This window comes from Pipra filicauda, unplaced genomic scaffold (assembly GCF_003945595.2).
Source record: "Pipra filicauda isolate LSUMZ 115617 unplaced genomic scaffold, ASM394559v2 scaffold112_size3218982_pilon, whole genome shotgun sequence".
NCBI lineage: Eukaryota > Metazoa > Chordata > Aves > Passeriformes > Pipridae > Pipra > Pipra filicauda.
In genome coordinates this window covers 1266419-1291763 of record NW_024103574.1, presented here as the reverse complement: position 1 = coordinate 1291763, position 25345 = coordinate 1266419, and the positions used below count along the sequence as shown (strand labels likewise).

General features: G+C 39.4%; 1 protein-coding gene across 4 annotated transcripts in view; it reads left to right on the top strand.

The window, feature by feature from the left end:
- Positions 1–25345, top strand: part of TGFBR3 (transforming growth factor beta receptor 3) — a 107522-nt gene that overhangs the window by 47776 nt on the left and 34401 nt on the right. For all 4 annotated transcript variants that reach the window (XM_027713482.2, XM_027713443.2, XM_027713488.2 and 1 more), the window contains one exon: positions 12440–12577. In XM_027713482.2, the coding sequence (XP_027569283.1) occupies positions 12440–12577 (138 nt within the window). The remainder of the gene's footprint in view (positions 1–12439; positions 12578–25345) is intronic.

Below are 25345 nucleotides of genomic sequence, written 5' to 3'. Positions count from 1 at the left end.
GTCGAGTTTCGTTTTGTTTTTAACCTGCCCTGTGCTAGAATGCTGCTAAATTACACATTCCTTACTTTCTGGGAGGAGTGTAAACTTCCCCTAGCAAATTCCTTGGAGGGCTCATGCATTAAACATACTTGTGCAGTTATCCTGGTTCTCATAAATATGCAACATACATGTATGCATTAATTTAACTCACTTTGACACTTGTGTAGAATATACTGACAATAAGGGTTTGCAAATTTAAACATAGGAGGGGTGGCTGATGTGAGGGGGGGTCAAGGCAGGAGAGGCATGTGTTCCTCCTGTAACACACCCAGGCTTTTCAGTAAAGGATAGTAAGGTTTGGGTGCTTTTTCTTCCCTGTAGACTGGGGCAGGGGGTGGGGGAAGAAAAAAAGACAGACTGGAAATGTATAGGATTATGTATTCTGAACAGTCCTTGCAAAACTGAATCAGTAATTTAGCACTTTCATGTTAAGGTTGAAATCTGTTAAATGTAAGGTCATATCATGAAATGCTGTAATCATGTCTATGATCTTCAAGGAATTTGTTTGTGTTTTACTTCATTAATCCCTGTTGGGGTGACATCTCATATGTTAAAACTGGGAAGACACTTTCTTCAAGTAAGAACCCCTGAAGTTCCAATCTCTTTCAAGTATTTCTTAGAAATGTCTTCTATCACAATTCATATTTGGCCGTGCTTTATCATAGGAAATAGAATACGGGTGCATGTAATAGCCTCAAGTGTTTATATTGAACTTGGCATGAAAAATGCAAGCCTTTTCTGTTTGTTTTATTTGATCAAATATTCCTGGGGAAGTGAGTGCGTGTGTGCATTTCTGTACTGATCTGGGTCTCAGCTGAATGCCAGGAACTACTGAACTCTTACAATAACTTTCTTTTCGGCTTTGGGTATCTTCACTGCTTCAGTTACCCAGTTTTTAGAAAGGAGATAGTTGCTTTGTCATGGAGCTGCTTGTTCTGAGAAAGAATTAGTTTTTGCAGAGGCACTTGGAAACTCTAGGGATTTGCACCAGAAAAATGTGTATAGAAAGGCGTAAAAGTTTTAAGATGAAAGTGACTCCTTAAGTGTATTATCAAGTCCTAAGTTAATGAAGGATTCTTTTATTATGCCTGTCGGTTGAATTTCCCTGAGCTGCTTCAGGCACATAGTCACAATTGAAATAGTTAAAGGGGGGAAGGAGGGGCATATAAAATTAATCTCATGTGAATACTTAGGATTGAATACATATGAATACATGGAATCAGAGTTCCTGGCAATGGATTCACTATTGTTTTCGTTGACATCCTCATCCTCAAAACCTTTAAGATGTTATGCCTGATACAGATGTTTAACATGTGTTATGTGAAATGAAGTCAGGAAAATCAAGGACTTGTCTTTATTTTTTTATAATTTTGAGTAATGCTACTGAGGCTGTAATAATTTGACAGACTTTTTTCCCCACGATTTAATCAGCATTGCTTTGCAACAATTTGATAATAATTTTTAAAAATTTCCTTTGAGAGTAAATCTGATGTTAGTTCCTGGAGCAAGTTAATTATAATTAGCCTGATACTTGCTAGTGATGTATCTCAGGTACCTGAGCCAACCCACTTAGAAGTTGTAAACTGAGGGGCAAAATTATTTTGGTCCGCTATTTAAGTACTTTCTGAAGAGATCCTCTAAGTTGAAAAAATGGGGCAGGGAAGGACTCTGAAACAGTCACCTAATAATGTATTTCTAAATTATGACTTCCAAAGTATCTTGAATTCGGGATAATTTTTCTGTGTCACGGTGTTTTTGTACTTTAGAACTATGAAGATCTGGGCAATGAGGGTGATGAAAACCTAGTTCATTTTGCCTATTATTCTAGGTATTTACTGTGTTTCTCAGTGTGTTTGTTTTAGGTGTTTTCAGAAGTTTAATACCACAACAGCCTTACCCAAGGCTATGTCAGGGAAAAATGTTTTGTTTCATGCTCAGGCATCCAGAGATCCAGGAACAGCCTTGAGATTCAGCTCGGATAAGGGGGCCACTTTCTGGGCATATTTTAAACATGCTGACCTGTGGCACTAGTGCCATGGTCAGAGGGGGCCTGGAGGTCTTGTGCTGACAGCAGGCAGGAAGGGAATTCAAGGTTTGTTATTTGACAGCTGGAGTTAGTGCGGTTTTTGTTACCCATTGTTTGAATAGGTATACACTGCTGCATGTGGGTATATGTAGTATTTCTGGTAGGTCAAGAGGCCTTTGCTTTGAAGAAAAATAGTTGCTGCTTTAGAAGAAGCTTTGAGAAATAAAACAAAGCACTGTGCCTCTGCCCAGGTACAGATTGGATCTGAACATTGCAAGGGTATTTTGCTGTTCCTGCCTCTATACTTTTTGACTACCTTAACTTTGCAGTAATAGTGGATCTCTAGCTATGGCAGCAGACTCACAAGTTTCAATGCCAGTATGTAGAGCTATTTTGAACCTTCAGCCTCTTCACTTGGCCAGCTCGCCTCTTATGTGAGCCCATCGAGGTCAACTTGATCACTTCACCCTGTTATTGCTTGTTCCTTGACGATCTGTGGCTCATGAACTTGTGCAGAGGCAATGTTATCAGTCCAAACAGGATCTTCAGAGTGACAGTAGAAAATTAGTTTGACCACCTGCAAACCTCTGTGTCAAATTTGAGGTTGACCACTGCTTTTTATTGGAATCTTCTTGCATGGTGTTTTGTGAGGGAACGGTGTCACATCAGATCGAGAACAGAGTCCAGATGAATTACTGCTCTGTGCCAGGGAGGTCTCCGAGTCAAGTTGTGAGTGACACTGTGGCAGACATACTCCAGGAACACCCTGTATTTGTTGCTTGGAAAGCAGTAGTTCCTCATCACATGCATCTCTGATCCTGGGTATTTTCCAAAGCTTGCCTTACAGCCTGTGGTAGCTCTACTGGCTCACCACAGTTGTTTTGCAGGCTGCTGTTACTCCCTTTACACACGGCCTTGCCCAAGAGCCTTTTCTGGGCTGTAGTACTGGACTGAATCAGAAATTAAGCATGATAGACCTTATAAAGCTTGAAAGATACTGGCAGCATACTCCACAGAAATTGTAGTCGTTCAATGTCTGTCTCAGATAACACCATGTCTGCTGAAAGCTGCAGATACACTAAAATATCTTAATTGCCTTGATTGATGAACATGACATTCCTATGTCTTTAAGAAGTGGAGTTTGCTTGTCTTTTAAAAGCCTTCACAACATGCTTCTCCCTCTTCTCTTCGTTAGCACTTTGAGGCATCTGTGCTTTCATAAAATCCCTTTTTTTTTAATGTGGCTTTTTCATTTTGCTTGTCTGGACTGCAGTCTTGTGGGTTGTTTTTTGCCGGCTCAGGATTTGTTGGTCATTGGATTTGGCAATCATTTCAAGTTCTGCCCACCAGAACTGCCAGAGGAAGTGCTGTGTTGGCCAGAGGAGACTGTTTGTACAGAGCCGGGTGTCCTGCAGGAGCATGGCTTGATCCATGTCTGCCCTTAAAGAGGCAGCAGTGACATCTCATGACTTGGAAAGTGCTGTGCAAACTCTTGGTATTTTTTGTTTTTAAAATTGGGACTGTTTGCTGTGTGCAGAAAGTGAGCCGTGTTCTCAGTTCAGAGAGCTATGTGGAGCGGTGCCTGAAACCACGCCAAGGCCTACCACAGAAGGCAAACGGAAAGGAAGGAAAAATGTCGAAAGGAGTTTTCTGATTGCTGACGGTTTTTGGTTTTGCTTAAAATGTCCTGTTGGAAGCTGAAAATTGGACTCTTGTTTTCCTCTGCTGCAAGTGTCCACAGGTACTGATGTGCTGTTGCAGGACTGCAGAGAGCAAGTGGGCTGCTGCTGCTGTTCTTCTTCCCCTCTCTCTCTCTGGCTTGTGTGTGTAAGCACACTGCACATGGACTCTCACGTTCTTTCAGGAAGATGGAAGTGTGTTGCTTTTTGATCATAAACTGTGATTCACATTTGTGGTCTCCAGTTTCTTCAAAGCTTCTATCTGACATGCCTTAAAGTATTTATAAATTACTGCTTTGTCTGTAGTTACTTTCCCCAAGAAAAGATAATTAAGGAAGTGATGACATTTCCAGGAGTCTGTTTATATCACAAACCCCATGGTCAGGTTCCAGTCTAGCTTGGGCTTGTACGTGTGTGTGTGTGTGAGAGAGATGTTGGAGCAATGCTTGTCATGAGTGGTCATGTTTATGTTGTTTTCTAGAGCATCTGTTTGAACTAAAAGCTGGAATTAATGAAGTCCTTCTCCTTCAACCTCCCAGCGTAGGGGAAAATTTCCAACGTAAGTTGTGTGGAGGTTGCCGTGCCTGACAACCATGCTCCTGTATCAGCTGAAACAGTCAAACCATGCAGTGGCAAGATACAAGAACAACGAATGTTTTAATTGGTTGGGTGTTTTTATGTAGATCTTGCTTTTGATAACACTTAAGTTTGTGTTTCTCTACAAGAGTCTCTTCTTTTCCCTGTGAAAAAGAGAGTACTTCTGCAGTAGGATAACTTTATTTAAAGGAGAAGATGCGAAAATAGCACCACCATGAGGTACAAGCATCTGAAAATTAAATTTCTTGAAAAAGTTTGAAGGGATCACTGGTAGTTCATAGCCGATACTGTCTCATTAAAAATTGCCATAGAAATTTAAAATAAATATTTTTATTATGATTGTAGCTCACGCTGTATGTAATAGACATAATGGTGGCAGTAGTGTTTCTAGATGAGAGGTAATATTTGGTAGTGACTCAAATGTCATCAGTGAGGGAAAAGTATTAAAAGTTGTCACCTTTCTGGAGATAAGCAACATTCTCTTACACTGGAGACTGTTTGAAGTTCTGACTCACTCTTCCATCATCTCTCAAGGAAGCACAGTGTTCGTTTCTTCTGCATGGGCATGATGTGCTAGTGCGTATGAATGTTTAAATGGGGTTTTGAGCCTTCTTTGCTAAGGTGACTGTATGACATTGGTTTTGCAGAGAACTCTGCACAGTGGCACTTGCTTTATAAGTGTCTCTTCAGAATAAAGCACTGGAATGTGCATTCTTTCGTCCACTAGTTGGGTTTCAAGCGATACTTGCAATGAAGCAAATTGAACACTGAAAATGCACCTGAATCTACATGCAGTTGGTTCTTTCTCACTTAGTTGGAAAGCAAACCAGTATTTTCTTCAGCAAATCTGCTTTCAAGCAAGAATCAGCAAGGTAGTGCAGATAGGAAGCGCATAGAATGGTGTCGTTGTGCAAGAAAATACTGGGTAGCATCACGAGTGTCTTCTGGAATATTTTGTCACATTTCATGGTATTGATTCTGCAATTATATAGAGGTATGAGTAGTCTTACTTATATGACTAGGCCTGATTAAATAGTAAATATAGTTCCTTAGGGTTTTTGTTGTTTTGGGTAATTTTTTTCTGTGAAGTCAGTATCCAAAATTTATTATTTGAAATATTTCCCCAATATTGTTTTGTTTTGTACAGAGACTAAAAGTTCTGATTACTTTTTGAAGTTTGAAAATAAGAAAAAATTTGTGAAGACAGAAGACCTGCCCCAGGGGAGTAGAGAGACAACATTGGTTACAGTTACTTTTAATCTTCTGAAACCAATTTCCTTTGTATTTAATTTCTAATACTGTTTGTGAGCATATGTGTTACAGACACGCATTTGCACCGACTCTTGCTTGGGCTGGTGGATTACTGACAATAAAGTAAACAAAACTGTTTCCTAAATCTGGTGCTGTTGCTGGGTTGTCTGTTTTTTATGACTCATGCACACATGCTGTTCTTTGCTCTGGCTTGGAAAGCAAGCATGTCCAATAAAGATGTGAACTTTGCATTTTGCACTTTGCCTATGTGACAGTGCTTCTTTAAAAACACCCGAGAATGATGTTTCTTTTTCCCAGTCATCTGGCTCTGTGTGTTGTCTAGCTGCAAAACCTGGGAGGACCAAATTGTTTTGTATGTGGGGGCTTTCAAATGTCCTTTGTCCTGCAGTCTGTCATCTTCTTCATGATTGATTGTAATATTTTCTTGCTTTCTGAAGCCCTGTTGTCTCAGCCTCTTTCTCTTCCTCACCTGCAGCTTGTGAAACAGTGGAAAGTATGGTGTTAAGCTATGTAGGATTTACCCTGAGATTTGGAAATTCTGTATTCAGATTCCAGTTGTGCCATGATGTTCTTAGGACACTGTGTCATGACTAGCAAGACCTGTTGAGAGGCAAGATGTATCTACTGTAGTGATACACTAGTGCAGCTAATTTCTGGCTGGGTGGCTAGCACCTATCTAACTTGCTGAAAATACAGGCAGTGGAAACTTGTGCTTACCTGGAAAAGCACGTGTAGATTAGCTCAGAATGCCCCAAATGCATTTAAAGAAAATGATTCTGGCAGAAATTTGTCATCTGCCTTTTTTCTGTCAGTTTAAGAAGCATTTCCTTTGGGACAGGAGCTGCTTTCTAGTATGTACTTGTATATCCTCCAACACAGTAGTTAACCCCCTCCCCACCTGCCTTGTCTTTTCAGGGCATTGGGCACTCTGTTACACAACTATCTGGTAGTAGTCTAGGGATGGAAGAAGGGAAGAGGAGTATAAAATTAAACTTTGCAGCCCAGGCAATGAACCGAAGAAAAGCTTAGATCTGCAATACATGTACATGTAAGTGCAGAACAGAATATTATCAGGGAAGTTGTTTCATTTTTGCATGAGTCTTTTACCTTAATTGTTAAAGTAGAACTTAGTCTGATGTGATACCATTTTTTGAATAGACCACTAACAACAGTAAGGGAGATGCTGTACTTGTGGCTCACAGGAATGGATCGTGTGCCCTTAAACAGATCTAAAGCCAAAAATAAATTTTCCCACAAACCATATAAAAGGAGGACTGTCCCCTCAGGATTCATTATATGGCATGTGAATGGTATTGACATCTACTGATTTATGCAAAGCTGAGAGAAACATCATGTTTTTAGGGTTGAAGTGCTGGGAAGCCTGGCTGCTTTGTAGACGGGCAGATGGCACAAATGATTTCACTTAATCTTTGGGAGCCTGAGCATTTAGTTCAGGTCACAAACAGAATGGGCCAAGTAGTCCCAGTGTTGCACTGATAGGCATGGGCTTTCCATTGACCGAACCATGGCGCTACAGATACTTTTTCCATATGCTGCAAACTCTTAGGCTTTTATTCTAATAATGGACTCTTTCTCATCTGGCTGTTGTGTACAACCACTGTGTCAGTGGATGGGCAGGTCAGTTTTCAAGCTGGTTCTGATGGTAAACTTCAGATCTTAATTAAAAATGGCTCTGAGTTCAACAGGTACCAAATTCAGTAGCGATGCTTCATCCTCACTGAAGGTGAAGGGAGCTTTGCTTAGTTCTGCCTTTGAACGCGTGCTTTGGGGCTACCATTTCTCCTCTGAATCATTAATAATGTGTCTTCATTTTAAAGAGGCCTCTGGGAACATCATGCATTATTCAGAATAGTTTGTTAATAGCATGTGCACATGCTGCAGGACTTGATTTTTAAGCTCTTTGTGTCTGGCACAGCACATCCTGACCTTTAGCCCCTGTTGCAGGACAAATAGGGAGAAAAAAAAAAGGAAATATCAAGCATTTTTCAGTCAAAGGTTTTTGACAGTACTTCTTAATGAAAAGAGTGCAATGGGCCGTAGATCATAGTTGGGTAGTCCTTATCAACCTTTCTGTTCTCTTGTCTTCTTTTTGATGGAGTCATCCTACCACTTTTTGACTGGAGGTTTCCCGTCTGGGTGGTAGATCATAACAGTCAACAGATTGTGCAATAGTATTCTTTTTTTTAAAGAAGTAATGTATGGGACCACATCAGTCTCTGGTTTAATGCCAGTAGCTTCAGTGGAATTATGCCAGGGGTGAATCTTTCCCATGATTTTTACAACTGAGCTATAACTGCTGTTTAGTCAATCAGATTCTCTCAGTATTGTGTGGGCGAGAAGGTCCAGGCAATGCCAATTCATTTGCAATCATATATTTAGGATAAAAAAAACAAAGGGTTGATTTTAGAATTACAGTGTTACATGAGCCTTGGAAATAAACTTCAGTCCCCCATGTACCTGGTGAATGCTACCAGGGACTCAGACCCATTCCCTGGGGACTGAGTCATGCCTCATCCTGGCAGCAGTGCAAAAAGAAAAGGTCTTTTCTTCCCTCATGCCCTATGCACTGCAGCCCTGCTGCTCTCTCCCAAAGGGGCAGGTCCATTAGTGCTCGCCTAGCAGAGAGAAGAAAGCATGGCTTGTTGTGGCAAGGGCTGTGAAGGGGGCACAGTATTGAGTTCTGTGGGAGAAAAAGTAACTGTGGGTACGAGGGCTTGTTTTCAATGGCATTGCAGTTTTCCTGGAGTTAGTTGTTTCTCTGATACTGTTTTGAAGATCTTCCTTCTCATTGCTGGGATGAGTTTTCAGAAAAATTGGTGCTTGCCTTCTATGAATAAAGAGTGTGCATTGGAGAATCTTCCCAGAAGGGAAGCAGGGAGCCGTCTCCTGTGCTTATAGGAAAGTGCTTATACCCTCATTTGATTTAAGAGTGCAAATATGTAACCCTTTGATCAAAACTACCTTCAAACAGTAACACCACTTGAACATATTTTATGTTTCTTGGAAAAATCAACGAACTCTCTCTTGGAAACTGTTGGCTCCTGAAAGCTGGGCAGTGTAATCTACTATAGGTGGCTTGCTATCACATCTGTAACACAATATTCAGTGAGCATACCAAAATATGAGGGTGAGGAAGAAACAGTGTTCCATTTTGAATTCACAGTCTCTGTCTAAAGAAAACATTTTTTCTTTACTTTTATCTTAAAAATAAAAAAAATTGGCCAGAGGATCCTTCCCAGAGTAATTGATAAACTTCTGAAAAGTGGTGCAGTACTAGATCCCACCACTTGAGGTGGATTCATGGATTAATCCTCGACTGAATTCTGTTATGGCCAATGTATCAACATTATATTTTTTCAAGTGAATTTCAGGGGAAATTCGAAACCTCCTATATTGATTATTAGACATGAGTGAACTGTGAAGCTACGTTTCTTCATATTAATTTCTTTGACTGTTACAATACCAGAATAAATTATGTCCTATAAATATTGTATTAACAAAAAGAGTGAGAACACTTAGAGCAAGGATAGGTATAAATTTTCAAAATTCTGCTTTAAATTTTGCCTGCTTTGAATGAGTTAATTTAATCTTTGCAGCAGAGTAATGAGTTAAGATGTCATAAATCTATCTTTAGTGCATCACTTGTAATTCAGAAAATGTGCTTATGTGATCTGAGAGTTAAAGTTCTTTTCTTTTTCTTCTTTTTTAGAGAACAGCTGTCCAAGCCTAGGCAGTGTAATTCAATACAACACAGCATATTTTGTCCTGGCTTATTAGCACAAATTTGTAATGGCTGTTTTGGAAAATGTGCTATGAATTTATCTGAAGGTCTTCATGATGGAATAGTTAATTCAACCTTACAAATCCTTGGCACTTAACTTTCATCTTTTTAGAACAAAACACAAAGCCTGTGATTTGATGCCTTGAAGTCAGCAAAACAAAATGGTACTTTAACAGCAGCATTTACTTTGATCAGTTTTCAGCATTTGTGTCCTTGCCTTTCACGTAGTACAAATTGCTTTACCAGAGTAACGGGGTAGGAGCCCATAGACTGTTTTTGTAGTTGGTTTCTGTGGTGATACTCAGCCCTCCATGAAACTGTGATCTCTGGGGACAGAAACCTCTGCAGCCTCCTTAACCTTGCAGCTGCTGGAGACCTTAAAGGAACTCTGTGCAGCCAGAAGTGACCAGTATGAGTATGTACAGATACAGCTGACTGAGTAATGCCAGCACAGATTTGATAGACAGGGCATCTCTGAACGTGGTAACTTCAAGACTTTTTTTTTTTCCGTTTTTTTAATGTATGTGGAAAAATGCATTCTAGCAAAAATGGCATAACTTCTTCATGTCCCAGTCAGACTTACATGCTTTTTAAAAATGAATTAGTAGGTTTTGGTTTAAGATTTTCAGAATAATTTTAATCTATACATTTCATCTGTGTCTAAATTGTTGTATTCCTCACAAGTTGGTCATGTATTATTTGGAGGCGTGTGTGCCAAAGGGGGACACAAAGGGCAGATGTGAGTCTGGAAGAGGAGCTACTTTGGTAAACTGAGATTACAGTGTTTTTATTGCTTTATAAGAAAACATAACCCCAGAACAAGATAATTATATTTAATAGTTTAAACAGCTTATTAGTAATTAGCAGTGATTACAGCTGAAAACCCACAAGAATTAACAAAAGCTTTTTAATAGTCGGGAATTAATAGTGGTTCTAAACACCTTTTCCTTTCACCTTGACATTTCTAGACAGAACGACAAAGCAGGAGCCTTATAAAACAAATAATTTCACTTTCTCTCTTATTTTCAACTAACAGAATTACTTCGGCTCTATAGCTGATACCGTAAAACAGTTTCTGTAGCTAAAAACACGCCTGTTTGGTATTTCAAGTCTCTGTCCTCCCACTAGAATTGAGAGCACTAACACCCTCCAGTTTCCAAAAATGAGGTATTGTATTCTTTAGAGGCAGAAAATGGAGAGAAATGTGGTTTGTGGTAATCTGTGGTACTTAGTGTTTTCTTTTGGAAATGCATAAATACCACTGGGTCTTCTGCTGGAGAGGCCAAGTGGTGACAAAGATGGCAGCGGTGGGCAGAAAATGACAGTGCCTGGCCTTCCTGCAGGCAGCACTGTCACTGCCCAGCTGCTGATGGGGAGAGATGCTTGTTCTTTAAAGCAGCTTGGGTTTAGTACAAATACGGATTTATTCAGTTTTCCAACAAGTTTTAATCCGCTTAACAAAGAGGAGGAGGACAGAGATGCCCTTTGTGCCCCCAGAGATGTGCCTGTGGGATTTGGTATCTGTGCCACTGTGGGGATGAGCAACACAGTCAGTCATTCTGCACATGTAAGCAACTGCTTTCTCATTGGCATGAGAGCACAGCCAGCTGTTTGCCAGCTTTTTTGCAAGTTCTTGAGTAGTGGACACCTCCAGGTGTCTGTCAGATCTGAGACCAGGTCTTGGCGTTCGCTTTACAGTGATGGTGAACTTTTCAAGGGGAAATGAAGAAAATTAAAAAATAAAAAAAACACCCTAACTTGTTCTTTTGGAAATATTTTCAACAGTAATGGGTGCCTAATTTTCAATTTGGTGTCTAACTTTCATGAAGTTAGTTTGCCAGAAGAATCTATGTTTAATGGTAAACTGATGTCTGCTTGCCATTATAGAAGAATCATGCAATTGACTATACATGGTCTCAGATCTCCTGTCAAGTTCTTTAGCAGGATACAGAATTAATTCTGAATTACCTGTATGCTCATTTCTATTTGCCACCACTCAGATTGGTGGTTGTGTTCGTGTTTGCTCCCTCTATACCTTTTTGAGAAAGAGCTGTGGTTGTCTATCAGGGAATCTGCCTATCACCCATTATTGTGGGACATCAGCTTCTCTGCTCAGTCTGTGGTAGATCATCTCTCCATTGCACACTAAATGTTACTTCCTATAATGTGGGTTGAGCTATCAAGCTAAATAATCACTGCTTAAACAGCTTATTAGATGCTGTAAAAACACTGTGATATCAGTTGCAAGTTGTATGCTAAAAACTGACAGGCTGTTCTATCATGCATTTGGTGAGGGTTTTGTCCAACATGGGACCCTTTCTAGAGGGGCAGCACCAGGATACAAGGAGCTGAGCAGGAGGGGCTTCCAGAAACCACAGACTGGTAGCTTCAAAGCCACCTGTAACAGGTTGCCTCACTTTTGTGATGTCCACTTTCTTGAGATCATTTACCCTATATATCCTTCTAGTCCCTGAAGACAGGCATTTTCTTTCCCTAGTGTATGTTAAAATTTCTTTTGGAATTTCTTCCATGAACTAGTGTAGTGCTTCCTTGTGTTTCTGGATTTTTTCCTCCTGTTTTTTGTTTGTTTAGTTTTATTTGTTTTGCAGGCTAGATTTATGCCCCTAATAGAATCAGCAGATAAGATTTTGTACTCTAAGCCAGCTTTGTAGGCTACCATCTAGAAACCAGAAATCGGAGTTTGCTTTGCAATTCGTTTTATCTCCTTGTTCTCCAACTCTCAGCTTAGTGGTTTGACCTTTTGCATAAGCTATTTTTCATCAACATTTGCCAAGGTTTTCTTAAACACTTTAGCAGTGCTTTGCAAGCATAGAGCACAAATGTTAACTATTTCATCTTTTATATTCTCTCTGCTCTGTTGACTGATTTTTGTGGAAGTAGATTAGTCTGCAGTCTTGAGTCAAGAGGTCTGAATGCTAAAAGTCATAATATATATAAAAATTACTTTTGATTCGCTGTTTCAAATTCCAGGAAGTATTCACATATTTCTGTGTTTCTCTGTAGGTCACGTTACATTTGAATCCAATTTCATCAGTGCATATTCACCAGAAGCCTTTGGTGTTTCTTCTCAACTCTCCTTTGCCTTTGGTCTGGAAACTAAAAACAGAAAGACTGGCACCTGGAATCCGAAGAGTTTTCTTTGTAAGTATACACAGTCCTTTGGCCTGCTCTCTATCATAGCTACTTGTCGCACAAGACATGGAGTTAATGGCATTCATTTGGAAGTTTTTCAAGCTTACATTAAAAAAAAACAAGTTAACAGTAGATCAAGTTTCATTGTAGGGCTCTGGGGAACAGTTAGGTGGTAGGGCAAAGCAGTTTGGAAAAAGTAGCCAATTACTTGTTATGTGCATTCAAGGAAAAGAAAGCAAAACTGCTTTTTCAGAATCTGCACATTGTGTGGTTAATACTAACAGCTATTTTAGTTCAAAAGCTGTGAGGTTACAAGATTGCCAGTCCTGGTTGGAAGTCTAATAGTATCGTAATGCAAAAAGCCTCAAAGCAACAAGAAATATTAAGGGTGGACACTTGTGTGGTCTGTGACCAAAACAAAACTTTGTATATATTGAGCTCAATATGTACAGTTACAGCTTATGTCTCTGGTGAAGCTTGGTCTATTGAAATGACCAAGCTAAGCCCAGAATGAAATCATTTTTATTTCTCAGAAAGACTGGAGCAATGCTTATAATGTAAGATCCAAATATTACCTAGTATTTGTAAATCATGTCCTTACAGTTTGCCAGGACATTCGAGTTTGCTGTTTGTAGTGAAACAGACAAGTTGTTTGGATTAAATTTTTCATGTGTGACATCATGTCTAATCATGAGTCATCTTTATGAAAGTTGCAGCTTTTGCTATATTCAACTCTAATTGCAGAACTAAACTTGATTATATTTAGCTGTATCCTTATAGGGCTTAATTTTTCTCCTCCAGCACAGCTGACGGTGGTAGGCAAGACTGTTTCTGCAGTACCCAGTGGGAATGTAATGGTGTCACTGTGCATCAGCAGGACAGGAAGAGGGGCAGCGCTGCAGCACTGGGAAGGGGCACTGCTCTCTCAGTTGACCTAATGTGGTGGTGACGCTGTTAAGTGCACCAAGAGGTCTATCACTTGGTGGATACCATAAGCTGTCTGAGATTGTTTTTCTTTTTCCTGTCATCAAGGTACAAGAGAAAGAGTACCCTTGATATTTTGAACTTTGAAGGACTCTGTCCTATTTCCAGTACAGTTTGTTACTGATTGGTGCAAAGAACATGAGCTTGTTTGTACTCTGAAGTATTCACAGTCTTAGGATTTTCATTACTGTTTTGGAGACTCTTCACTGTTATCTTCTTGTTGACCATTCCTTTCATATGTCCTTAATGCAACAAATACAGTTCAGGTCTGCTCAGGAAACAGCTGAGGAACAACGTCCTGAACAACAGTGTGATAAGAGTTCTCATTCCTCTCTGGGCCGAAAGAGCAGCATCTTCCATCAGTTAATAAAATCTTGGACCTACTTTCAGTTTAATTTTGATCTTCTCTTACAATTACTACATCATCGCTCCCATCTCATATCAACTAGCTTGTATTCAGCTAGTTTGTGTTCTTCCTCCTCACCCAGGATTTTCCATCTCCCCTTACCTTGCTCTGGGAGTGGAAAGGTGCTCCGCTGAGAGCCATCCGTTTCTGCTCAGTGCACTGCGCAGGTGTTCAGACTGTGATCATGCTGAGCTTGCTTGGTTTGGCTCAGCAGGGCTTCAGCTGCCTGCATTAAGGCATAGGAACAATAGGAATGTGTCCCTAAGGCTTTGACTGCCAAAACTGTACCCTTAGATAAGTGTTTGCTTCAGAAAACTGTTTCAGGCTCTTCTGGTTACAAAAACAGGCTTGAAACTGTGAGCAGCAACCCTCAGAATTCATACCAAACAAGAAGTTGCCTGAACTCAAGAATTGCCACAGTAAACTTAGCCACTAATGGTGCAGGAAGGAGTGACTGTTTCTCAGGTGGGACAGGACCTGGTAGATGCCACAGGTTTACTGCTGTGTTGGTGGGACTCAAATACCTCCTCTCATACTCTATCTTAGTCTCTGCTGGTCATGGTAAGGGCTGAAAGTTGTGGTGCCTCATGACATTCTGCCAGCATGCAGCAGTGGCACTGGGATAATGCTGCTGAGCAGATGTGGGAGTTCATCTATTTGTTGCAAGGAGTTAACCGGCTCTCAGTATTGACCCATCCCTAATCACATTTAAACATCTGAATAGCTCTCCATAACCATTTTGGATCTCCTGAAGTGCCATATGATTTATGTATTTTTCCTTCCACCATTTTAAGGTTTCTATTTTTCTTTTTTATAAAGAGGTCAAAGAATCAGATTGCAGAATGCCAGGGTACTGATCCATCATTACCTCCCCCAGTTTAGTCCCTGTGGTCCCTCTCCCTCCAAAACTACATTCTCTGTGTTTTCTCTTTAAGGCAATATTTTTGCTGCAAACAGAAGCTAACTTCAGTCTCTTATTAGGGACTCATCAGCCTTCCCACTTTTCATGACCCAATTTTTGAGTAGGTAGGACAGCTTGGGATGGTAAACCATGAGGGTTACCGGGTGAACAACTTTGTGTGGTCATCAGCTGTTGCTATTCCACAATTCCACTCTGCTCACAAGGACAAATGCATTGATTTCCCAAAAGCTTTCTGAAAAAAGAGCACAGAATCACACAGAAAACATGGGAAATGCTGAGGAAGCCCTAGTTGCACCTGTAGACGAGTGCAGTATGCCAAGTAGAAATCAAGGGCTCCAGTTTTCCACAGAGCTGTTTGCCTGTGTTGTGCCATGCCTGTTTCCAATCCCTGGGACTGCCTCTGTCCTAGAAGAGCTTTTCCCTTTGCTGATTCAAGGGTTCTTGTTTCACGTGAGTTGTGGGACAAAGGGACATTCTGCTTCTACTCTAGTAGCAGAGAGGCTCCCTGCCTCTGTGCCAGAGCCTTCGGTAAGTTCCAAAGAATTGAGCCTGGAGGGTAAAGAGCAGCTCCAAGGGCTGCAGAGTCTGGCCCTTGTTTAATACTGTTTGGCTCTGTCTTGTTCGTTCTCCTTAAATATATAGCCAAGCCAAAAAACGGGAGTATTGTGAATCGTAGAAGATCTTAAATTTGAAAAACCTTTTCTAATGCCCGTGAATTCTATGCTCAAACCAGAAGTCTGTGGCACGCATACCATAGGAGTGTCATAACTATTGTGTCTGTCTCTATGGAAGCCTCAGGCAGGATATTCTTTGACTTTCCAGCTTTTCCTTCAGACTTTCCAAACAATACATTCATTCACAATTTTATTAATATACTGTATGTAAAATATGAATTAAATTTGTTTCATTGATTGAGCCCTAGTTAGAAAGGCAAGTATTGTTTTAAATGACAACTTCTGGGACTTGCTGCTGATAAAGACCACACTGCTAGAGCCGGGTCAAAGTTTGTAGTTAAAGGATCATGTAACTATTAGTGAAGTCGTAGCTCTTTATTTCTTTTGAACACTAGCTATTTTTTCCTTGTAAAGCATCATAATAAAGTTCTTAAACTGTTCTAGGAAGATGTGTTTTGAATAAATAACTAAATAAATATTACAAGTTAATTGTACTAAAAATTCAAAGGTTATTTCTAACAAAGAAGATAACTTCAGGGTATGAGCAGATAATGAACTGGAGCACTCTGAAGTGCTGTTAGTACCACTAACAGCATATTAGGGGAAACTAAGGCATATTGAGCTTAAAGGATGATTGTATTGGAGCTTAGGGCTGTGTTTTCATGTCCTCATAAGGAGGATGGTCTGCTGCCTTTGCTCTGTGAATTCATTGTTTGAGTTTCCACTAAAGCTAAGCTGTCCCAGATTGCTTTATTTAGAGGAAAGGATGAAAAGATTTAAAGCTTGTGTCAGCACATATCCAAAAGACTAGGAAAGTACAATACTACTGAGTTAGGCTGGAGTTTAACTTCTTATCACATAGTTCAAGCTTGGTTTTTTGCCTTGGGCCTGGTTCTCCATAAGTTAAGAAGTTTAAAATGAATGTGGGAGAAAATCCAGCCTTTGGGTGTGTATGGTTATAATATGGGGGAAGCACAAAATACCTTCTTGATAAACATTTTTCAGTATAAAAATATAGATTTGGTGTATACATGTGGCTTTGTACTTATTTTTATCATGTAATGCACATAGTTTCTCTCAGCACAGTGACTTGTCACATGCTTTGTCTTCATGGAGACAGCTCATGGTTTCATTTTTACGAAATGTCTACTGGTGGCTAAACCTCACAGTGGAATAAATTAACATTAAAATTAAGTAGCATGTCCCAAACAAACCAAAGTTTGTGTTTGGTTACCATCCGGATTTTTTGAATGTCATGTTTTGAAAAGTTTATTTCCAGAAGTATGGTGCTGAATGGAAGCACAGTGATGCTTACAGAGTGACAGTACTTTGGAGGAAGCCATCATGACAGGGCATGGGTGCTAAAGGAACTTGCTCTTTACTAGTCTGTTGCCTGTGTTGTCATTTTGCTTCTCGAGGTGCTTTCCTCATCTATAAATCAGAAGGAACACTAGTGAAGAGTCTTAAATAAAAATTTGGACCTCTTGAAAAAACCTGACAAAAATTCCTCTGTGTGTTTAAGAGAGAGAGAGAGAAAAGAATGTATGGTGACTATCTAGTGTGATGTTAGCAGTACATTTGGCATGGACAGGTTTATTTTCAGACTCTGCACGAGTTGTTTCTATATTGACAGGTGAAGAAGTTGCTGGGAAATTATTGCAATTTTAGTAAAGTAAGTCTTGAGTTTATTCTCATAGTGTTAAAAATAAACATACCTTAGTATCATGGCATTTCAGTCCAAAAATACCTGAAATGGGTTAGTGCATGAACTCTGCCTGACCTAAGTAATTGAAAATCATCACTTCAATTACCAGTACATCTAGTCATATTAATCTGATCGTATATTTTTACCTGTCACAAAAATACAACAGTTTGGGAACAGGCATTTTTTGTTCAGGTCTTCCTGGGCTCATTGCTCTAAAGAGTAGCACATGGGTGGTGAGCTCCATTCAGTTCAGCAAGGGGGAATACTTAGCTACTGTGCTAAGTATTTTTGCCTCAGCAGGGAATAAATGCCAAAATTATATTGTAAAGGGGGAGTGGGAGAGGAAGGTGAAGGACATCTTCACTGGTGACTAGACTGGTTAGATTACGACAGATCACAATTTTACATAAATTAGGCAACACCTGTAGAAAATGCTTTTGCCTGTGATCTTGTTGCAGGTCAGTCTTGGAGGAAAACATTACCAGACTTCTCCCACCACCCCACTTTTAAGTTTTCATACAGCAAACTAATTTCCTTCCTTCCCATCAAGTCGTCATTCCTCTCCTTCCCTAAAGCCGGTTTATTGCGAACATGTCTTGGCAGAAAACCAGGAGTTTTATGAAACTTCACAGAAAGAGGGTTTTATAGGTGCTACTCAGCAAGTAATTTTTTTCTTTAGATTTGGTAGCTTTCTCAATTACTTTTATAGCCTAGGAATGTCTTTACTCAGCAAGCTAAAATGGTGAGAATTAAATCAATGAAAGAAAGGACCCAATCCTTTGTGATTTCCTGGCAGAAATCACTGTTAGAATAGATCCAAAAAACCCTTAAATGTCTACATATGTGATTTTATATAATATATGATTTAAGAAGTAATGCTTCAGCTTTTTCTCTGAGTTAGTTATTCAGGCAATTGAATGAGTAAGAGTTATGGATGAGAAAGCACTTATGCAAGCAAATTAGCTTACTCACAAGAACTTCTTTAATAGGACTGAATGTGTGTGTTAAGTTAGCAAAATGGAGAAAGCAAGAGCAGTAACGATAAATAGAAAACCAGATCACATGGTCTTGGCTTGAGATTTGAAGATAAAGTCTTTATAGAAGACTAGGTGTTAAAATGGAGATTTTAATTATTAGTAATTTCTGTATTTTTACGAATTTAAAAGCCATGTTCTTATTACTTCAGCCAATAGCTGGTTTATTCCTTTCACTTCATGAAAATATGGTTCACATATCTTGGGTCACTGCCACCAAACCACAGGCTGTTCTATGGTTTGTACTAGATTTGGATGACTGACAAAACTCACTGAAAAACAACTGCTATTTGTTTTCCTGTGCCTAGTATTTAACGGGAAATCAGGAGGCTAAATTTCCAATCACTGGTTAAACAGACCCAGATGTGAACAGAACGCTCTGCTAGGAGAAGAGTGAGGAAGGATAGGAAATACATGACTAGTGATAAATTTGGTATAAATAGTGACCTTTCACTATTCCACGTAAAACCAGTAGATTTTCAGCGTTGTGTAAAGTGTGAAGAGGAATTTAAAAGGACGTTTACGTTTCTGTAGAATCATGGGGTTATTTTTTATAAATCTTCATCGTTCTACTCAGGAGCTGGAAATAATCCTGTAGTTGCCCTTTTCCACTTGGAAAAGTTCATATGCTCCTCTCCCCTTCTCACACCATTTCCCTGCCTTTTGAAAAAACGTGAAAATTATCACTGTGTGTCTAATTAAAAGCAGTGTTTAGTAAATGTAACTCTTACTGTGCTTTTTGCACTAGTAATTTTCCCTGTAGACTCTGTCTCCTGGTCTGATTCAACTACTGCAAAATACTACTTTTCTAAAGTCTGTATAACTGGGTTTGCTCCCAGAAATATTAGGGGGACCTCAGGCTACATATAGTGGTGGTTCTTACATTCTTGGAAGAAGAGGGGAGGAATTCTGTCAGCAATAGGGATGGCTAAAAATGACAGTGGTAAATACATGCTTGAAAGCAGTGCATTGCCTGCATTCGGTAAAAGGAGTTTAAGATTATACAATAACCCCAGTAAGGCATCTTTAAATATCTAGGGGGGTGGGGTTTTTTTCATTTAAAGCTTGCTTCAGGCAGCTGTTACAGAAGAGAAGGGATATTTCTGGCTTAGGAAGCAAGATACAGTATGTGAAATGAATATGCAGTGTATGGTAAAAAAATTTCTATATGTGTGATATCCCAAAATAGTGAAATTTTATAATGTATAGGTATCCTGTGCTTTCACTGTAATCACTTCGGTTTAGGCAGAAATATTTCAAAAATACCAACTTGCCAGTAAATTTCAGAGAAAACAAGGCAGGTTCAGGTGATGTCGTAGTTTCTCCTTTCTTGAGACTTTAAAGTCCTGCACTTTTTTCAGAGCCTGGTTTGCCCATGTAATCTAAGACATTTTTCAAAACTCAGGTTCTGTTGCTTGGTGTTTCAGCTTTGAGAGTGGGCTGTCTTCATTGGTCATCACTGCCAACAAACCTTTGTGTTAGGAGTGTGGATAGGCCAGATCTGGATGATGCTGCACCTTGTATCTCCTGCTGGTCTTTCTCATTGCTGCCTCTGACTGATCCTGAGTGTTCCTCCTTCTGGTCCTTCTAGGAGCCCAGACCCATCACTTTCAGAACCAAGATGGCTGGTAGTCAGGAAGATGGGCTTTAAATTAATCTAGGCTTCAAGAGTAAGGGAAGAAAGAATATTCTGGAATTTAGTGGTTGAGATCCCAAACCCATCTTGCAGCAGACTGAAGGGCCTGGAACAGGCATCTGTGATAGTCTTCTGTATGGTCATGGCTCCTTCCCTTCTTTTCTTGCTTCAGTAAACAGGAGGTTTAACCAGTGGAAGTTTACAAAAGCAGGCAGTGGATTTTGGCAGACTACTGGTGTTAGTGACATGGAGATAGTAAATCACAACAGGTTGTGTCACTGACTCATTGATTCCAGTGGAAACTGTAGCTGCAGTTGCATAGATAGGCTTTAATTCTCATTTCACTCCTTCCACTACATGGGCTCTAACTTGAAACAGAATCCCTTCTGCTACCTTATTTTGCTCCTGTCAAATGAGTGTTATGTTGAATCTATTAATATGTGGTTAGATTAATATAAGATGGCTGGACAGTTACCTGTGTGCAATTAATAATCCCCTAAACTTTGGGAACAGATCCTTTACATGGATTTTTTTGTTTGTATGTTTTTTTATCATTCTAGTAACTGTTCCTTGGGGGTTTTGAAAGTTACACTTGAGTTGACACAATTTCAGCTTTGATAGAAAATCCCAGGATCTTATTTCTAGATCCATAAAGATGTGCAAGAGCCTGTTCTCAGATGGTTCTGCTCTTATCCTGAGAAAACGATGAGCAGCCTTAATTATAAAAGGATCTTAGGTACCTGGCAAACTGAGCATCTCCTAGGAAGTAGAACTAAAATCTAAAATGTAATTGAGATGATGCTTTTTTTATGTGTTTGTTTTCAAAAAAATGAAATCTGGAAGTGCAATTTTGTAATTACTGTATGTGGTCTTGAGAACACTAAAGTGAACATAAGAAATTTTACTACTGCCTGAAAGCATCACACCTCTGTGGCTGGTAAGGACTATGCAAAGCTGATAGAGGATTCACAAATGTTACATGGCATTTCAAAAGCAGCATGTTTCTTAGTCTCTTATCAGAGAGAATTTTTCTCTTGATGATTATAGTATGTGTATGTGGATTTATGACCAACAGAAGATACATTTTTGCCTTTTGGAATACCTGATATTTCATCCATGGCGTTACTTTTCCTCTGTAAGGGGAGCAAAGCACATCAAAGTACAGTATCAAAAAACACCGGCTGAGTCTGATCCCCATGTGGGCTTCTCTGAAAGTTGGTTCAAGTTTTTTAATTTTATTCTGAGCAGATTTACTCCTCTCCTGCGTGTTCCACCGCAGGTCTGATATTGTATAGCTCAGATAAAAATATGAAGCATGCTGCTTTTTTCTGCTACTATATTTGCCTATATCTTGGCTTTAGGGGTGGATTAGTTGCTTAGTTGTGCTGGAGGGCCCTTGGTGAGTAGTGGTGTAGCTGTTGCTGTTAGGGGAGGGATTGGTTCATGCTGTGTGGCTGTGGACACTTAACTTTGTGTTCTGGGTCTTCTCCCAGAGCTACCTACCTCTCTCTCAAGACTTAAATTATGGACTTGCTTCCTACTTGGGAGTTCTGAATTATAACTATGTTAAATACTTAAAATGTCATAAAACAAACAAAGTAAATATCCCGCCTGGATCAGATTCTAATAAAAAAAGGCAATAAACATTTAAAAGGAAAGAAGGAAATAGGTAAAATAAGAAACAGAATGTGCTATTTTTGCGAGTGCAATATTCACGCTCACCAGTGTACATAGTTGAGATGGCTCAGGTTTGGTTCTAAGAGTTGTTCCCTCTGATGAATAGTAACTGGAAAGTTTTCTTAGGGGACATATAAAGGCTTTATTTCCCCCCCACCTCCTTCAGCATGAGGGGTATGTGTTTCCTTGCCTTGGTAGGGTGCAAAGAAAATTTCGGTTCCTATTTTCCCCAGTCGTCAGCAGGGCAGTAGTGTATGTAACCAAACGTATTCCTAAACACATTTTGTTCTTTGATGGAATACTCAGATTTTGGTAGCAAGTTTTCAAAATACTGTACTTGATCCTCTTTCCCTCTGACTGCAGAAGATCCCTTTGAACCGTGGTCCTTGCTGTGGTTAGTGGCTGTGGCCTTGCAAACGGATTTTCCATGTCCAGTTTGGAAGTTTCCTCATTTAGCCTCAGAAATGTCACAGGGTGTGTGGTGAACTCAGCAGCAGAAGATGTTTCTGGTGCAGTCACTTTTCATGTCCTCACAACTGGAAGAAATAGAGCTGGGGCACTTTTTCCACTCAGCAAACTCAGAAAGTAACCACTACAGGAGATAAAGGGAGGAGATAAAAGTGTCTGTGGCAGCAGTTTCTTAATCACCAAGTCAAGCTGTATAATTAGTACTCCGATAAAAATTAATATATTCCCAAATATTTAAAACATTATTTGGTTTTAATGCTCTGGGTTATGCTAAGCATGTTCAAGTTGCTTTTAATTTGTTCTGAAGAGTAAGTAGTTAATGTTCAAGGCAGGTGTTGAAACAGTGATGCTTGCCTTTTTTGGAAGGGTCTGTTGAATTCTTTCCAAAAAAAATAACGTGTTTGGCTCACTTAACCTTGCCTTAGGTCTGTGTAGTAAAAATCCCAACATTGGCAGGCACAGCAGAACGCTGCAGTCCTTTCTGAAACCTGGTTAGCGGAACCAGCATTTCAAACAGACTTTAGTATGTGATTAAAAAAATAAATTATGATAAGCTTCATGTTTATTTAAAGATGTTTACTATGTGATCACTTAGTGAGGATGCTTATGCCAGACTTCTTAGTTGCTCTGCTTTCTGTCTGTCAGTTCCTCCCTCACAGGACTTGGTAACTTTGGTAGGATCTGTCCCTCAGGAAGACATTTGTCATGCTGCAGGATGATGAAAAAGGTTTTCAAGTTTTAATTAGTAATAAATGCAAACCCAAGTGTTTTCTGAGGAGGAAAGCTGTTTTGTTAGCAAACATTTAACTATCTCAAATGAAAAATACAGTGAAAATGCATTATTGCAAGGTAATGCATTTCTTTGGTCATTATTTAGAAGGAATAATATTTTCTCTTATGCTGTCCTCACATGTCTTAAAAGATACCCTAATGCTGCTTTACCCTTATGCTGACCATAAAAAATACCAGAAACATTGTGTAATTGAAAACTAACTACTATACTATATTGGATAAACTGTAGTATTTTTGAGGTAGTTAAGGAGGCTTGTTTCTGTGGGTGGAATGCCAACATCTATTCAATATTCCTCCAAATAATCACCAGTCAAGTCCTTAAATCCTGCAATTTTCATGCATGGGAGATTTTTCTAGTTAGGCTAAAGCTCTACAAAAATATCCCACATGTCTCTGATATAAAAGACAGCGTTGCTAAGAGGTGCTCTGTATGGGATTTGGTATGACCTGGCTTATGCTGTGTCAGTGTCATCCTCTGAGACTGTATGCTTTTAATTTACACAGAATTCAATGTGTTAGGAGCACTGTAGAGATGTCCCATAAAATCAATCCCGCAGCTTCTAAGTGGTGAAAGTACAGTGAATGCTATTTACTAAATACATTTTAGAGATAAATGTGTTGCTCTCTTTTCCTAGTATTGTAGTTTTGGGGGCAGTGGATGTACTCTAATAGTAGAATTTGCTGTCTTATTTGAGAATTATGAGAGTATTGAGAGAATGTGGTGTAGTCTGTGTTACACTGAGTAAAGACTTCTTTTTCATTTGAAGGAAGTGTTTTATGGTAGTCATATCAAAAACAACAAATAAGGAAGATTATTCAGAATCAAAACAGATTTTAGTTTAAACTTTGAAAATTATTGTGGCAAAAGGTTTCCTAAGTTGTTTTTTGTGACAGGTGTGGTCAAATTGAACTCTGAATTACCTGGGCTTTCTCTTAGAGGAGAATATGTGATATGTGCATAATAAATACTAGCTGGAAGCACAGGGAAGAACTTTGAAATTCTTTCCATATGCCAAAAGATGTAATTTATGTGTCTACTTTGACAAATATTTTTGTCGGTGCTAAACAAATTGGTACGTATCACCCTGAAATAGTGCTGGGAACAATAGCTCCAGGGGAGGTAATAGTTGGTTGCCGTTGGGTAATTTCTGTAATTGGAACCTGACCTCAGATAATTTCTGTAAAATAATTAGTTTTATAAAAGACTTAAGAGATACTTATGACCCTTACCTGTTGTAATGTGTAAATAGTACTCTGGGCAGAAATTGTTATGATGTATTTTTCCCTCTTCCAGTCATCAGTAGTTTTGGATAAAAAAAAAATACACTTTTGTTCCACCAAAGAATTCTGAGTTAATAGAAATATGGGAAAAGTGAATGGGGAGGAGAACAACAGAGTGACTCTGACTTCTTCCTGAGGTGCTCTGAGGACAACAGAAGAAAATATAATGGTACTTCTTTCATGAAACCTTGTCTGCTGCAGTGGTCTGGAAGTAGGGGCTGTGTGTTATATCTGAACAAGCTACAGGGCATACATCCAAAGTGATCTTCACTCATGCTTTCACACCTGAAAGCTTATTCATCTTGCTGTGCTTTCGCTCAAGTACATATTATTCTTGAATTTATGGTTTTAGATCTTAGTGAAAGTGTTCATTGAAGGACCAGTCTGGATAGAGCATGTAGGCCCCAGTCTGTCAGCACCTTGAAGGAAGAGACAGTCAAGTATATGGATGGGTGATGGCTCCTGAGGTTGGGCAGATGAAGGAATGCTGCTGTTTCACCATTTGCTGTAGGGACCTCTTGAGAGCTGACAAATGTCTTGGAAGTGTTGGGCCAGGCAAGTCAAAAGGTTGCTGTTGGGATGATGTTGCATTGTAGTAAATCTGGAATGATTTGTTTATCTCTCAAGACCATCACAAGTTGAAGCAGGTCCCAATCTGAAAGAGAGTCTGACCCTCTGCTGCCTTCTGTTCTTGAATGATGCTATTGCCGCTTCAGTGAAGTTGTGTTTGAAAGTCTTAGACTTTCCTGTAGAACCTGTTACACTTCTACTTACTGTTTTTCCATTTTGACTGTTTTAAATGACATTTTAACTTTAAATGACATTTAGTCGATCTCAGTTAATGTAACCTATTTTTAAGAATTTTTCTGAAGATGTATAACTCATCTGTGTTATGTATTAGACTAAAATATTTCCTTACTTCCTGTAAATAAAGCAACAGTAAACATTTTCCCTTTCTTTTAGCCTTTCTCTTTCCTTACCCTGTGTTTATGGGCTGACCTTTATGTGTCACTGATCTTGGACTCACGTTCTGTCTGATTTGGGAGTTACTTTAGTAGCTCCCAGTTTTATTGAGCTTCATATTCTTATCTGCCTTCATTTCCTCAGATCATCATCTTATTCTCTCCTGCTTAGTTTTCCTATTGTCTTCCAGCCCTCTCTTTGCCCCCCCAGTTTATCTCCCCTTGCAGCGCTGTGG